The sequence below is a fragment of the Vipera ursinii genome (genome assembly GCF_947247035.1).
Source record: "Vipera ursinii genome assembly, chromosome: 4".
Classification (NCBI taxonomy): domain Eukaryota; kingdom Metazoa; phylum Chordata; class Lepidosauria; order Squamata; family Viperidae; genus Vipera; species Vipera ursinii.
In genome coordinates, this window is record NC_139514.1 from 97,191,622 (window position 1) to 97,205,898 (window position 14,277).

Below are 14,277 nucleotides of genomic sequence, written 5' to 3' on the forward strand. Positions count from 1 at the left end.
AAAGTCCCTGCCTAGGGATTCTCCTTTTATCTAGATCACGGGACCTGTTCCTGCGGTCGTTGCATTTGTAAGGATGGATGGTTTGGAAAATTGTGTCAACACCCAAGAAAATGTAACATGGCGGAAGAGGAGAGCAGAAGTTTCTGTGAATCAGCCGATGGCATATTATGCTCAGGAAAGGGTAAGTAGGTGAGGAACTGATGATGTTTCAATGGCCCTGTTCCAGAAGATTAAAAAAGTACAACTTGTGCTTCACAACTTGAGGCACTTTCTTTGGTAATCCCTTGCTGTTAAAAAAAATGCTTTTCAAAATGTTTATAATACAGAAAATTCTTGTGGTGAAGCACTCCACATTGCTTTGAGAAGCTTTGCCCTCAGGAACTATTTACCAACAGCATGCAATTCCATTTGGTGATCTCCTTGTGGGTGTATATATCAATATGGGGTCATTGTGTATTATGGGATATATTTTAGCATTATGTTTTAAGTGCTACTAGCAGCAGGTGACTCTACAATTGCTAAACATCTAAGAAGGAAATTTGCTATTGAGCAGAATGGAAAAGTTCTTGTCCACCTCCTACATGCCTTCTCTTGCACTGTTCGTGCAATTCATATTAATCAAATTTCATTCAGTTTCTTTATTTTAGAGCTTTTATAAGGTAGCATGTTGTACTCATCAGCTTTCATTGTAAATGGTATTTTGGTCCTAGTCTTTGAAGATCAGAGGTATTTCCAATAATAAGGTTCAGGGTTATGCCTTGATGGTGAATCCAGGGGAGAAGAAAGAATCTGAAGTAGAAGATGAAGTGATATTTTTATTTTTTGTAGAATAAATCCAGCCACACATACTTCATCTATTTAGTGAAGATGCTTAACCTAAGAATATAGAGTTACGGTACTTCCATCCTTCCTCAAATGTTTTTGGAAATTGGGGTAAATAAAGCAGCATTGCAGGATTTGATTATAATTTCTATGAATGTTGCACATCATCACAGCATACCTATCCTTTTGTGCTTTATTTATTGTAAAGTGTGTGTGTTTGTGTGTGTGGCTGTATGTGATTTTTTTTTTTACAAAATATCATATATTTTTACATGATTTGTCCAAAAGGAGGTCCAGGTTCTAGGTAGTGCTGGAGACTAAAACATAAGAAGAACAGTTATAGGAATTGGATATGTCTAGTCCAGGGGTCAGCAACCTGAAACAGTGAAAGAGCCACTCAGAACCGGTTCCCTCACAAAAGGAAAAGCTGGGAGCCGCAAAAAATGTGTGCGCATTTGTGTACATGCGCGCATGCGCAGAACAGGGTTTGACTGAAGAGTGGAGCCAAGGCGAGATATGCACCTACCCCGCATATTTGAATTGATTGGTTGAACTTTTTTAGTCCCACTTTTTTTTTTTGGACTGCACATGGCAGAGGACTAGGAGCCGCAGGAGTCGGCTGAAAGAACCGCATCCGGCTCCGGAGCCGCGGGTTGCAGACCTGTGGTCTAGTCTAATGAAAAGAAGGACTAGGGGAGACATGATAGCAGTGTTCCAATATTTGAGGGGCTCCTACAAAGATGAGGGGGTCAAACTATTTTCCAAAGCACCAAAAGGCAAGACAAGAAACAATGGATGGAAACTAACCAAGGATAGAAGCAACCTAGAATTAAGTAGAAATTTCCTACCAGTGAGAGCAATCAACCAATGGAATAGCTTGCCTTCAGATGTTGTGGGTGCTCCATCACTGGAGGCTTTCAAAAAAAGATTGGACAACCATTTGCCTGAAATGGTATAAGGTCTCTCACATGAGCAAAGGGGTTTGTACTAGAACTCCAAGGTCCCTTTCATCTCTATTATTCTATATTCTATGTTCTAAATTTGATTCTCCAGAAGTGAGTTGAGACTTTGTTACACAATAGGGAGGGAAATAATTTAAAATACCCAGAGTTTTCTCAGATACAGGTAGTCCAAAATCTCTGTTGCTAAGTGAGACTTTTTGTTAAGTGAGGTTTTGGCTGATTTTATTACCTTTTTTGCCACAGTTGTTAAGTGAATCACTGCAGTTGTTAAGTTAGTGACATGGCTGTTAAGTGAATCTGGCTTCCCTATCGACTTGGCTTGTCAGAAGGTTGCAAAAGGGGATCACATGACTCCGTGACACTGCAACTGTCGTGTGAATTGGTTGCCAAGTATCCGAATTCTGATCCTGTGACCTGGGGGAATGCTGCAATGATTGTAAATGTGAAAAATGGTCATAAGTCACTTTTTTCAATGATGTAACTTTGAACAGTCACTAAATGAATTGTTGTAAGTCGAGGGCTACCTGTACTTAAAAAAGTCTGCTTCCCATTGGGTTCCTTCTGATTCACTATAAGTTCTTAACTCTTTTGCTAAAGAATTCTCATTTTTTCTGTAAAATAAATAGAAAGGAATGTACTTTAAAAAAAACACAAAAATATTCCTATTGAAAGTCTAGAAATTGCTGGGCACATCATCCCATTCAGCAACCTGTTTCCTTCATGGTGCAGCATAGAGGAGGGATCCTATGGTGTCTTATTTTCCATCTCTCTTCTACTGTTATTATGTACATCAGTAGGTTAAAGCCAGAGTAAATAAAGGCCATTTCCTGTGGGACTATCCATGCTAATTATCCACAGTATGGACCTAGAAAGCTGGGTCTTTTTGAAATAGAAATAGAGTCAATGCAAATTTAGCCTATTTCTGCTTTCTCTTATTGTCTCTCTGTTTTTGTCGCTCTTTGGACTCATTGTGCTAGTTGTTTTTTATTTTGCTGAGGCTTACCGCATAACTATCAGGCTACATTTGGGGGGTAGCAGAACCAAGTGATAGATAGCCCTTGTTCAGTGATTATTCAAAGTTCTGATGACACTGAAAAATTCGATTTCTAATTGTCCTTGAAGCTGCAACCATTACAGTGTCCCTACAGTCACGTGATCACATTTATATTTATAAAATATAAATACATACATTTTAAGAATACACTGGGCACTCAACTGCAATACAACTTCATTTTTGGATGACAATTTTATTTGCTAGTTGGTTTTGCAGAGTAAACCTAACTATGTGGCAGCATCTAGCTGACCTTGGAAAAACTAAACTGCGACCTTGTCTGAGTATGGAAACAAAGTAGGATTGGCCTGGTTACTAGATGGAGACTCCAGGAAATAACAGAGATTTGTGTTAGATGGAGAGAGAAACATACTAGATAGAGGAAGGCAATGGGAAACTGCATCTGTTACTGTCATATGGAAACTAGTGAAGTCATCATGAGTCAAACTTGATTCAAAGATGATCTGGTATCTCTACACATTGTTTGCTATTCACTGGGATTTTAGGATATCTGCACACCTGTTCAAATCATTAGTTTGAAGTCAATTCTTGAATTAACTCTGAAAAATATGGTGCTTAAAAAGACGGACTTTTGGGTTCAGTATGGCATCGGGTAAAACACAGTTGATAGATTGAAACCACAGACATTTGGTGTTAATGCCCAACAATTAATGCCCAACTGTTTGTACTCTGGCCTGGGGGAAAAAGTGCTCAAAAGAAAAGCAAGTGGGATACGTGAGCAGCATGGTATTTCCACAGAGCTATAGACAGTCCAGTGAGAACTGTTCTTATTACCTCACTCTGTTTTTATTCCTTGATTACATCTCCGTAGTTTCAGTAACCTTGGGGTTTTGTCCTTTCTCTTCCCTTTACCTTTGCTAAATCTTCTCACAGCCCTTCATCCACTCTCCCTTAATCCCGCAGAGAAGGATGACTTCAATTTTAGAGCTTTGGAACCAAGACAAAATGTCCTTCCAAGCAACCCCTGATTAAATCAAAATGGAGGGAAATCATTACAGAGCATCCTAAAAGAAACCTTTAAAGTTAAAGCTCTCCCCACCCCCCACCCCCATTGAACATCCGTCTTACCAATAGGCTTTTATCACAATGAACTCCTTGTAGACAATCATTTATTGATAGGCACTGATTACCTAAGATGTCCTGTGCCTGATTCTGCTCTTCTCTGAGTGCCAGTAATAATTTTTCTGTGCTTTCAGGTTCCTGTCACTGTGGAAAATGCATCTGTTCTTCCCAGGAATGGTACATTTCAGGAGAATTCTGTGAATGTGATGACCAGGATTGTGACAAATATGATGGCCTTATTTGCACAGGTGTTGTATGATCTCCACAGTCAACCTATCTGCTGTCTGAGGAGACACAATGGGTCTTAGCTGCTCCCAAAGCATTGCATGGTCTCACCCATCCAACAGCCTCTTGAGTTCAGAGCAGGTGCTATAAACTAAGACGCACAGGACCCTTAATTATTTCTTTTGCAATTATTACTTTGGAAAAGTAAGATTTCTAAACAAATGAGAAGAGAAACTTTCAAAGATAGTTTTTCTTCATGAGTAAGTATGTCAAGGGTCCCCAGCCCCCAGTTCATGGAACAGTACCGGTTCTTGGCATGCCAGCAACTGGTCTGCACAAACAAGCAAAGCCCCATCCGCGAGATGCAGGCAGTACACAAAACCATGCACCCTCCGGTCCACGGAAAAACCTCTCTCCACGGAACCGGTCCATGATGTCCAAAAGATTGGGAACCTCTGGACTATGTGTATGAAGCAAAGTTTTAAAGAGTCAATAGGACAGCTCCCCCCTTACACAAACACACACACACACACAGAGAGAGAGAGAGAGAGAGAGAGAGAGGGAGAGGGAGAGGGAGAGGGAGAGGGAGAGGGAGGGGGAGGGGGAGAGAGAGAGAGAGAGAGAGAGAGAGAGAGAGAGAGAGAGAGAGAGAGAGAGAGAGAGAGAGAGAGAGAGAGAGAGAGAGACCTTCTGTACCATTTCAGGGCACCCATCCAAGTGTGAGCCTGTTTGAATTTCCCTGAATAGTAGTTGACACTTAGAATGTTGTAGCAGACACTTAGAATGTTTCCCATTATAAAACTGATTTTTGAAAGAGGAAGGAGTTAAGTATTCCATTACACCCGAGAACTGCAAATGACACACAGAGACTATCATAAAGTCTGTCACATCATAAATGTTCACTATTATAAATAGCATATAATATCATATGCTATCATTAATATCACTATCATAAATATTTTTCTGGGCATGTTGAGAAGCCCCTGTGTCAAGTCAGGTTCCAAGTCATCTGGACTTGTCTCAAAATGGTGCAGGCTTTGTTTATCTGGTATTATATTCTTTCCCACTCATGTATACTGATGCATACACACACACACAATTGCAATTTCACACAATTAATCATAAGTTAAATGGTTAGTGCTAGAATTGGACTGGGGAGATCTGAGTAGAAATGCTATCTGAACTATAAATTTGTGTGAATTACTCTGAAGCAGTTACTACTTCCTAGGGGATCTTACCTCACTTCTTGCTCATCATCAGATCTCCTTAAAGCAGAGATACAGAAAGTGTTTAAGGCTTTTGTGTGATCTACCCCAATCAGTTTTGTGGCTCTCAGGATCCTCATTTTGAGCAATTTGGAGGGATCTAAAGAGAAAATAAATGCCTGAAGCCTTGAGAGTGCTTCAGTTCAAGCCAGAAGGGGAAATTAGGCAGAAAGAAAAATAAAAGCTATTTTTTGTGATGGTTTACACTTTCACAGAGCAACTCATTTTTAATTTCAATTATGGATAATGTTGTTTTGTTCCAGGAAATGGCATATGTAGCTGTGGAAACTGCGAGTGCTGGGCAGGTTGGACTGGAAATGCTTGTGAGATCTGGCTTGGAAATGAATATCCTTAACATTGCCATGAAATGCTGAACACTGATGGATATGTGGTGTAGAATAAGGCTGCTAGACTACATAAATGTAAGATGAACACAACCCCAAAAAACCCCCTACCCATCCTAATCAATCAGCTCAGTAAAATATTTCTTAAAATATAAGAGCACTTCTGTGTGGCTCTGTTGTTCTAATTCTGCGTGTATATTCTTTCTCTGGGTGTGCCTCTCCCTCACTTAGCTTTTAAGTGTGCTACAAATGAGACAAGATTTATTATATATTGTACTTGGATGACTGAATATAAGCTTCCTAGTAAAGGAAGAACTGTTTTAAATGAAATAATTCAAAATGGTTTAGGATTATGCAAAATGTCTGAATTGGTGACAGTGATGGAGGGGATCCTTCTGACTATGAAAATCTGTTCATTTTTCTCTTGAAAACTTTCACATAGATCACTACAAAAGCTGCTTGCTGTTTAGTTTACCACTTACTATCAATCTTCATTCACTTATCTGCAAGACCTGGGGGAAGGAGCTGGATAGAATGGGAGCATTTAAGGACATCCCTCCCTGAATTAAAGCATTGCTTCCTTCCACAGGATTAGCAATAAGATCAAACCATTTATCTTGATTTATGCATCCCCTGATTTTTTATGGGAAAAAATAAAACACCTGAATCTTGAAAAATACATTCTATACGAGTCATTTAGGCACAAGTTGCAAGCATAGAGTGTTTGCTCGAATGCTTGTTTTTCTTAGCATAATTTTATTTCTGTTTCTTTGTCATCTTCGCTAACACTGCCATCAAAATGTTTTGGTTATGATTTTGCCAGTCTTGTTAGAACATTTCATTTGGTATGATGACCAACAGGAAGATTTGTGAAGTCATGGACAGTACATGTTTAACCACAACTAGGTGGATTACAAAGTAAATGGGAACAAAGGAGGTCATATCAAAAGAAGAAGAGTAATCTGGCACCAAGACCAGTAATACTGTTGGGCATTAAGCAGCAGAGAAATAATTCATGCTTGACAAGGTGAATATTATTTGTCACTCCTTTTGGTTGGATTAAAAATGCTCCTTTTGATTAAAATATCAAATATATTGGACAATTCTGTTTGGAATATCTTTATTTGCGTATGGGTCTTTGTCCGCACACATGCATGTGTATGTGTGTTATACAGCAGTGATGGTGCAATGATTAGAAAGCAGTATTTCAGGCAAACTCTGTCCACTGCCAGGAGTTTGATCCTGCCTGGCTCAAGATTTACTCAGCCTTCCATCCATCCAAGGTTGGTAAAATGAGGACCTAGATTGTTGGAGGCATTTGCAAACTGCTGAGAATTGCTGAAGAACACTATGGAGCAGTATATGGAGCAGTATATAAGTCAAAGTGCTATTTCTAGTGCTATTATAAAACTCCAGATTGTCAGAAACTGTTCTCAGCATACAAAAGTAAGTCAGTATCAGCTGTATACACACACACACACACCACACATTTATTTCCCCCCCCCAAAAAAAGCAAAAGAAGATAATATGCATGCTATGTGGCAAACTGATACAAAAGAGGACTTCTACATGGGCATGGGTGTTACCAGAACAATTCGGAAGCTCTTGCGATCGCTCTGCCCACTGTGTTGTAGCACAGGTGTCAAACTTGATTGTGTGACATGACGTATCACAATGTTTTTTGCCTTTACGGAGCTGGGGTGGGCGTGGCCTGTGCATGACTCATCCAGCTCGTGGGCCACCAGTTTAACACCCCTGTGTTTCAGGCATGTTATCATTGCTATGTTCAGCACTAGTCAGTTTGGTCATTATATGATGGCTTAATGATATGCAGAAAGTTTTCTTAGATAATGAAAAGTGAGAAGTCTGTGCTGGAGTAGTCTTACTGCTTCATGTCTCCTGGGTTCATAAATGCATGAATAAGCCCTGAACTGGATAATCTGATAAATTATAACCATATCTAACAATCACCTATTGATTGCAGGTTGCCAAAGGCTAGATCATTCTTTCCTCTCTCTTTTTGTAGCAAGCCTGAATTGGGCTTGTGCACTGCTATAATTAACAGCTGGTGCATTCTCTTTGCTTCTCAAAGCCACATCTATTCATCGAGGAGGTTTATTTTTAAAGTTAAGTATGTGGTGGGCAAATCATTCATCAAATTTTTTACATATTGATTATCTTAATGTGTTATCTTAAAATTCTTTTTTTTGCTTTGTCTTGGATTTTAATAAATAAAAATGTACTGGATGTTACATACAAATTATTGAGGAATGCCTGTTACATGCACCCTGTATAAAGAATGCCTTAGCACAGGACGGCATTAAATAGTGGCAAATATCTGTAGCTCAGGGGTAGGATGAGGGTGGAGGCTCGTTCTCTGAGCTTGTGAGTCAGTTTCCAAATGTTTCCTTACCAGGCTCGGTAACATCTTCAGCAAAATTTAGAAGAGGTCAGTGTTGATGTTCTTCTGCTTATAAGGGCTTCATGTGATCAGTAGGTCTTGTGATGATGAGGTCAGGTCAGGTCAGGTCAGGGTCACATCAGGTCAGGGTCTTGTGAGAAGTCTTGTGATGGGGAGGTCACGTCAGGAGAGGGTCATTAGAAAGTGAAGTACGGTTGGGGAGATGTTGTGTGGGTTGGTTGAGGGTTGGTGCTGGATCCTGAGGGGCTCGTAGGCTGGTTGTAGGTTGAGGAAGGCATTGCCATATGAAAAATGTATCAAACTCTGATATTTTTAAAAGAGAACAAAAGGACAAAGCAGAAGGTTACCCAGGGAAGATGTCTTTGCCCAGGTTGTCTTCTCTAGGCTGGAAGGGGCAAAATGATCCTTGTGGGCTTCCTCTGTCAATAGTTAGTGCTCTGCTAGTCTGGCAATGGTGGGTATTAGTGGTGAGATCAGCCAGCTGGAACTTTGATTTTCCACTAAGTCTTTAAAGTGGGGTTACTGTTGGGTGCTTTGGCAAACTAAATAGTAGCTGGGAATTCTTTTCCAAATGGGATAATCAGATTGGGGGTGGGGGGAGAGAGAATTGAACCATTAGTAGAGAAAAAATGGGCCCAGCTGGAGCTCTGAGGTCCAGGTGGCTACTCAAGGATGCCAGAGGCCACTGGAAAATTTATATCATCAGCATTAGTACAGGCCATAAGGATGCTCTACACATACAAACAGGGAATATCTAAGAATATTCAATGGCAGAATTTATTCATAGTGGAGTTACATTTTTTTTTTAAAAAATGGTTTTTTCCCATATTTATTTGCATGTAACTGCATTTTGTACATCAACATTTGCCAGCTCTTTAGTTCATCAAAGGGGGAAAAGTAACTTTTTTTCAAAGCAGTTACCTTTTCTGTAAAATCGGGATAAAAGCTTAGTACTACAATAAATTGTTTACATGTTTGGAGAAACCTTGCATTTTAATATAAAATGTCTAATATGTTGCTTTGTTGCAGCAATTTAGTGGCTGTATTTGAATTCTGGACTCTCCCATTGGCAAAAGTACATACATATAAATATTGTAAATATTTTGTGGGTATTTTTAGAAAGAGCAGATATGAATGAATAGGAAAAAAGCCTCTAATAAATAAATGGATGTAATATGAAATTGCAACAGGACACCAGATTATTCTACTCCCCTTCCCCCCATGTGCCATAAGAATCTTGATTTTTTTAAAAAGCATGACACCTACCTCAGATCTGAACCTGTGTTCCTTAAGGGCAGTGAATACAGTGGCCTCTAAATATCTTTGCATAATGCACTATTAGAAGCTATGTGCATGCGTCATCATGAAAATAATCTTCAAAGCTACATGTCATTTAGAAAGTTTGCATTTTCAATAATATATTGATGCAATGTTATTAAGATAATTTATAATAATAAATCACATGCTGCTTGACTAGAAGTCCTAAAAGAAATTATTCTGTGCAGGGGAAGTAGGGGATTTTACAATCAGCAACTAGAAGGATCCATTAAACATTTCTTGGCTGTATTAGTTTAGCAGTATGGGAAACCTGGTGAAACTTGTAATCAGGAGAATTGTGACTTCCTATAGATGGGAAAAGAGACTGAAAATAAAACGTAGTTTCTGATTGGTAACCATGGCTTGATGCCTGAAATCTAAAATATTACATGTATTGTGGCTTCTGTAAAAAGGCATCATGTTGGTGTGAGTTACATACAGTGGTGGGATTCAAATATGCGAACACTGGAGCACGTGTTCATTAGATTATTCAATTCATTAGAGCAGCCCAACGTTTTTTAGGCTTTCATGCTGCTATGAGCAAATATGTTGTTGCTTTAAGAGTGGCATTAACTTTAGTCTGGACCTCTTAAAGCAACATTATCTTACTTTCAGGTTCCTGCAGAAGTTTTGCTGTGCTGCTCCCTCATGAAGTCTGGAAGCATTTCAGCTAAAAATCAATGACAACCTACTACAATTCATGATTATTATTATTTTTTTGTAGTTTTGATACTTGCAAAAGCAATCCATTTTTAAAAACCTACATCCCTTGTGCTCAGGTTTATTGAGCATTTTTTATAGTCTGCAGAGTTCAACTTTTAATACCTTTATATGTGTGTACACGGTGTGTACACAGTGGCTCAGTGGGTTAGGACGCTGAGCTTGTCGATCAGAAGGTTGGCAGTTTGGCGGGTTGAATCCCGAGTACCGCGTTAACAGAGTGAGCGCCTGTTACTCATCCCAGCTTCTGCCAACCTAGCAGTTTGAAAGCACGTAAAAAATGCAAGTAGAAAAATAGGGACCACTACGGTGGGAAGGTAACAGTGTTCTGTGCGCCTTTGGCATCTAGTCATGCCGGCCACATGACCACGGAGACGTCCTCAGACAAGCGCTGGCTCTTCGGCTTTGAAACGGAGATGAGCACCGGCCCCTAGAGTTGGAAACGACTAGCACGCGTGTGAGGGGGAAACTTTATCTTTTTTTTACACACACTTATTTTGGTAACACTTTTGAACTGGTTTGTCAGTTCTTTGTTCTGAGATGTTTGCCAACTTCCCATTTAGCCTACACCTCTGGAATTTCCTGGTAGTCACCCATCCAAATACAAGCCAGCCCTGACCCTGCTTAGCATCTAAAGTTAGGCAATTCAGCAAGATGCTGTAACCTGCAAATAATTAACCATCTCTGCATTACCTTGAAATTGGTCAAAGCTACTATTGGGAAGTAGCTGGTAACTCATTCAAGACAGTCTTCAGCCCTTTTGTTTAGGAATTTATACTGATTTGTAAAGCAGAATTGGTAAATCTTTTAGTAATGGTGGAGATACATTTACTTTGGGGGGGAGGGGAGTGGGCAAATACAGTAGTAGGTCGAATTATGTCACTTGTGAATGCAGATTGCTCACCCTTTAATTTCATTGATTTAAGTGATATTGGGCTTCCTCTCTATATAATTAAACAATAGCTCAACAGCTATAACAACTGGCACCATATTATCAGCATCTTTATAGAGAGAAGAGAATCTTCTCTATAGGAATTTATGCTCAAAACCCCACCATTCTTCCAGCACTTTGTTACTGTCAGATCAGGCCAGAATGACTTAATTTCTTGAACTGTCACAAAATGCTGTTTTAGTGAGTGTGGAGCTGAACATGATGCAAATTTTCTTAGTGCTGTGAGTTATCTTGCTGTTAACTTTAATTCTTTTATTTGCTGTTTTATTGCCAGCTTTGCTAATGTACTAATTTTTCTGTTCATTGGCCACAATAAAGCATTCATTCATTCATTCATATTACAGCATGGGTATGAAATAGCATACCCAGTTTTCCAGCACAGCAGAGATTATTAGTCTGTCCTTTTTATACCATTCTCTAATTCCAATACCTCCAACTATCAGTCTGGAATAAATTATTCAGATTGCAAAGTAAAATTGGTTGCAGCTGTGCAATAGAATGTATTAAAACAGGAACATGTTGCCATTGTTTTTAACCAATCAGGAACAGTCACAAGTGACAAAAAAGGTTTCTCATGTGAATTTTGAGGGTTAACATTCTAAGTATCAACAAGTGGTTCCAGCTGTAATACACTGTAAAAAGAGCACAAAATTAACAACCTAATAACCCCCTCCCCCAAGTCTTTCATGACAGACAAAGCCAGCTATCATACGTAAAAAAACACACGACTGCTTGTTCAAGTGCTGCCTGTTCATGCTGCCAGTTAAATAATCATTGGTAGCAATGGGCCATTTCACTCAAGAATTCTAGGTTTATTGGTGGTGGCAGGGAAATATTATATCTCCCACTCCATAGTGCATCTGGGATAAGATTAGATCCCTTTCCTTGCTTATAACTAATATTACATCACATGCTGCATATAAAATAAATTACTCTGTTAATACTTAGGGAAGACTGGGAAGGCAGTAAGAAGCCATTGCATAACTTGTACACAGTTCTAATCTGATTTATGGATTTGGGGGAATAGATAGCAGAATTTGCTATTAAGCAGAACTCTAATGCACAATTATTCATTTCTAAGAGATACATATTAACAATTTCAAAATAAAGATATTATCTTAAAGCCAATTAAATATTCAGGAACAGCTAGCAGTAGAAGGTGTATTCTTTTTAAAAAGCACAGATGAAATCCTGTATGTATGAATGTTTCTTCTTAATTCAACCCTTGGCACACAGAAAGCCACCACATCAGGATGCTAGCTAATTGTGAAAACAGACTTACTAGCTTTTGACATTCTACAACTTTGAAAATTTCTTTGGGGGGTTAATTTAGGTCTAATGGAAAAGTTATTGCACATTTACTCCCATACAGTAAGCAAACTAGCTTTGTGAGTTGTAGTAGAAGCAGCTTTGAAGAAAAGGATGTCAGAAGAAGATACTCTGGCTACTTCTTGGGCAGTCACCTTCATGCTTTTTATGAATACTGCAAATGTGTTTAAAAAAAGCACTTTTAAACATTAATGTTTGGGTTATTTGTGGCCTTGGGCTATATTGTCTACATAATTTCCCAACTTGAAGATGGGAGTTGAAATCCACACATCTTAAAGTTGCCAAGGCTGAGAATACTAGCCTAGACCGAATTCCAAACTTCTTGGCAGTAAATTAGATAATATATATACTGTAAGTCAAATCAGCTAATTTTGGCACAATCATTGGGTAGGTTTTGCCCAAAGTTCCTCTTTTATTCCTAGTTATTTTACTACACAAACTTAATTCAAGTGGTTCAGATATCATAAATATATAGGGACAAATTCCATATTTTGATATGGAGTTAATAAATGTTGCTGGACTAATAAAGCTAACTAGGAAATGGATAAAGATGGGAAAGGTCTATTTATCTATGTATGCATCTAATAAACAGGGCATTTTTTAAAAATGTAGTTAACACATTTTATTTAATAATAATTTATCCAAAATGTGGTGTGTGTTTTTTCATTTTGCCTCGTAAGACTAAATTTAAGCAGATACCAATGAGTAAATCTAAGTTTGCTCTACGGGATTTCTTTTTATGTTGAGATGTTCCAAATTAAAGGCCAAATTAAATAGAGGCTAGGGCTTGTTTTGGGAGAAAATTTCAGAAGATTGCAGGAGCAACATATATATATATATAATTCCCCCTCCATAATGAGTGGAATCATAAAGCTGTATCCTCTTTGTGGGAAGGTTTTATAATTTATATATAAATATATAAATTATAAAACCTTCCCACATACAAAGAGGATTCAACTTTATGATTCCACTCCTTATGGAGGAGGGATTCAGGGATCACTGCAACAATTCTGGCCTCTGTATCTTTCCCTTTATTTTAGAATGATTTCTTAAAGCACCAATAGAAAGTGTTCTCTCTGAAGATATGAACAGAAAAGCCAGCCCAATTAAATTAGAAGTGTATGACTTGACTGGTCTGCCATCACCATCTTTATTGATAATATTGCCTCTATTTCAAGCATTCCAGCAACTGACTTGCGGTTTAAGAGCTAAATGAGAAAACGTAATGGAGAAGGCTCAGTCATAAAGATAGTGTACAGGGAAGTATAAAACACACAAGCTATAGTTACAAATTGATTCCATCAGATTTACTGTACAGTTCTTTAGGAAATAACAGGCAGCCAAAAAGAAAGTTTCATTTGGTAGCAAAATTAATTTGAAAGGGAACCAAATATGTCATCTTGTTTTGGAAAACAGCAAGAGAGATAATATACCAAGGACCTCAAATTTTCTTTGGCATGATCTGGGGAAAAGAGAATAGAGTTTTGACAAATGATTTTCATGTCTCATTATGCTGTAACCGATGCAGTGCTACTTTGCACATTTAAAAAAATATGTAAAGGGTATTTTTAAATATGTGTTTCATATAAATATTTTATTCAATATGCTGTATCTGTGTATACAACAAAATGGTAATAAACACAAACTGTACAATGCAGACAAACTTGTTGCTTATATGTATGTCAGTTTTGCAGTACATACCAACAGATCTGATACATATAGCCTACTACATGCAAGTCATTATTACCATCCTTTTTCCCATGCAAACAGATGAGACAAACTTAA

At 38.4% G+C, this 14,277-nt stretch overlaps 1 protein-coding gene across 2 annotated transcripts in view; it reads left to right on the plus strand.

Annotated features, from left to right (window-relative positions):
• Positions 1 to 6,734, plus strand: part of ITGBL1 (integrin subunit beta like 1) — a 203,388-nt gene extending 196,654 nt beyond the window's left edge. The window contains exons 9-11 of one of the 2 annotated variants that reach the window (XM_083361703.1): positions 35 to 181; positions 4,053 to 4,166; positions 5,672 to 6,734. In XM_083361703.1, coding sequence (XP_083217829.1) covers positions 35 to 181; positions 4,053 to 4,166; positions 5,672 to 5,763 — 353 coding nt within the window. In that variant the 3' untranslated portion in view covers positions 5,764 to 6,734. The remainder of the gene's footprint in view (positions 1 to 34; positions 182 to 4,052; positions 4,167 to 5,671) is intronic. The other variant, XM_083361704.1, reaches the window with a different exon arrangement.
• Positions 6,735 to 14,277: the final 7,543 nt, after the last annotated feature.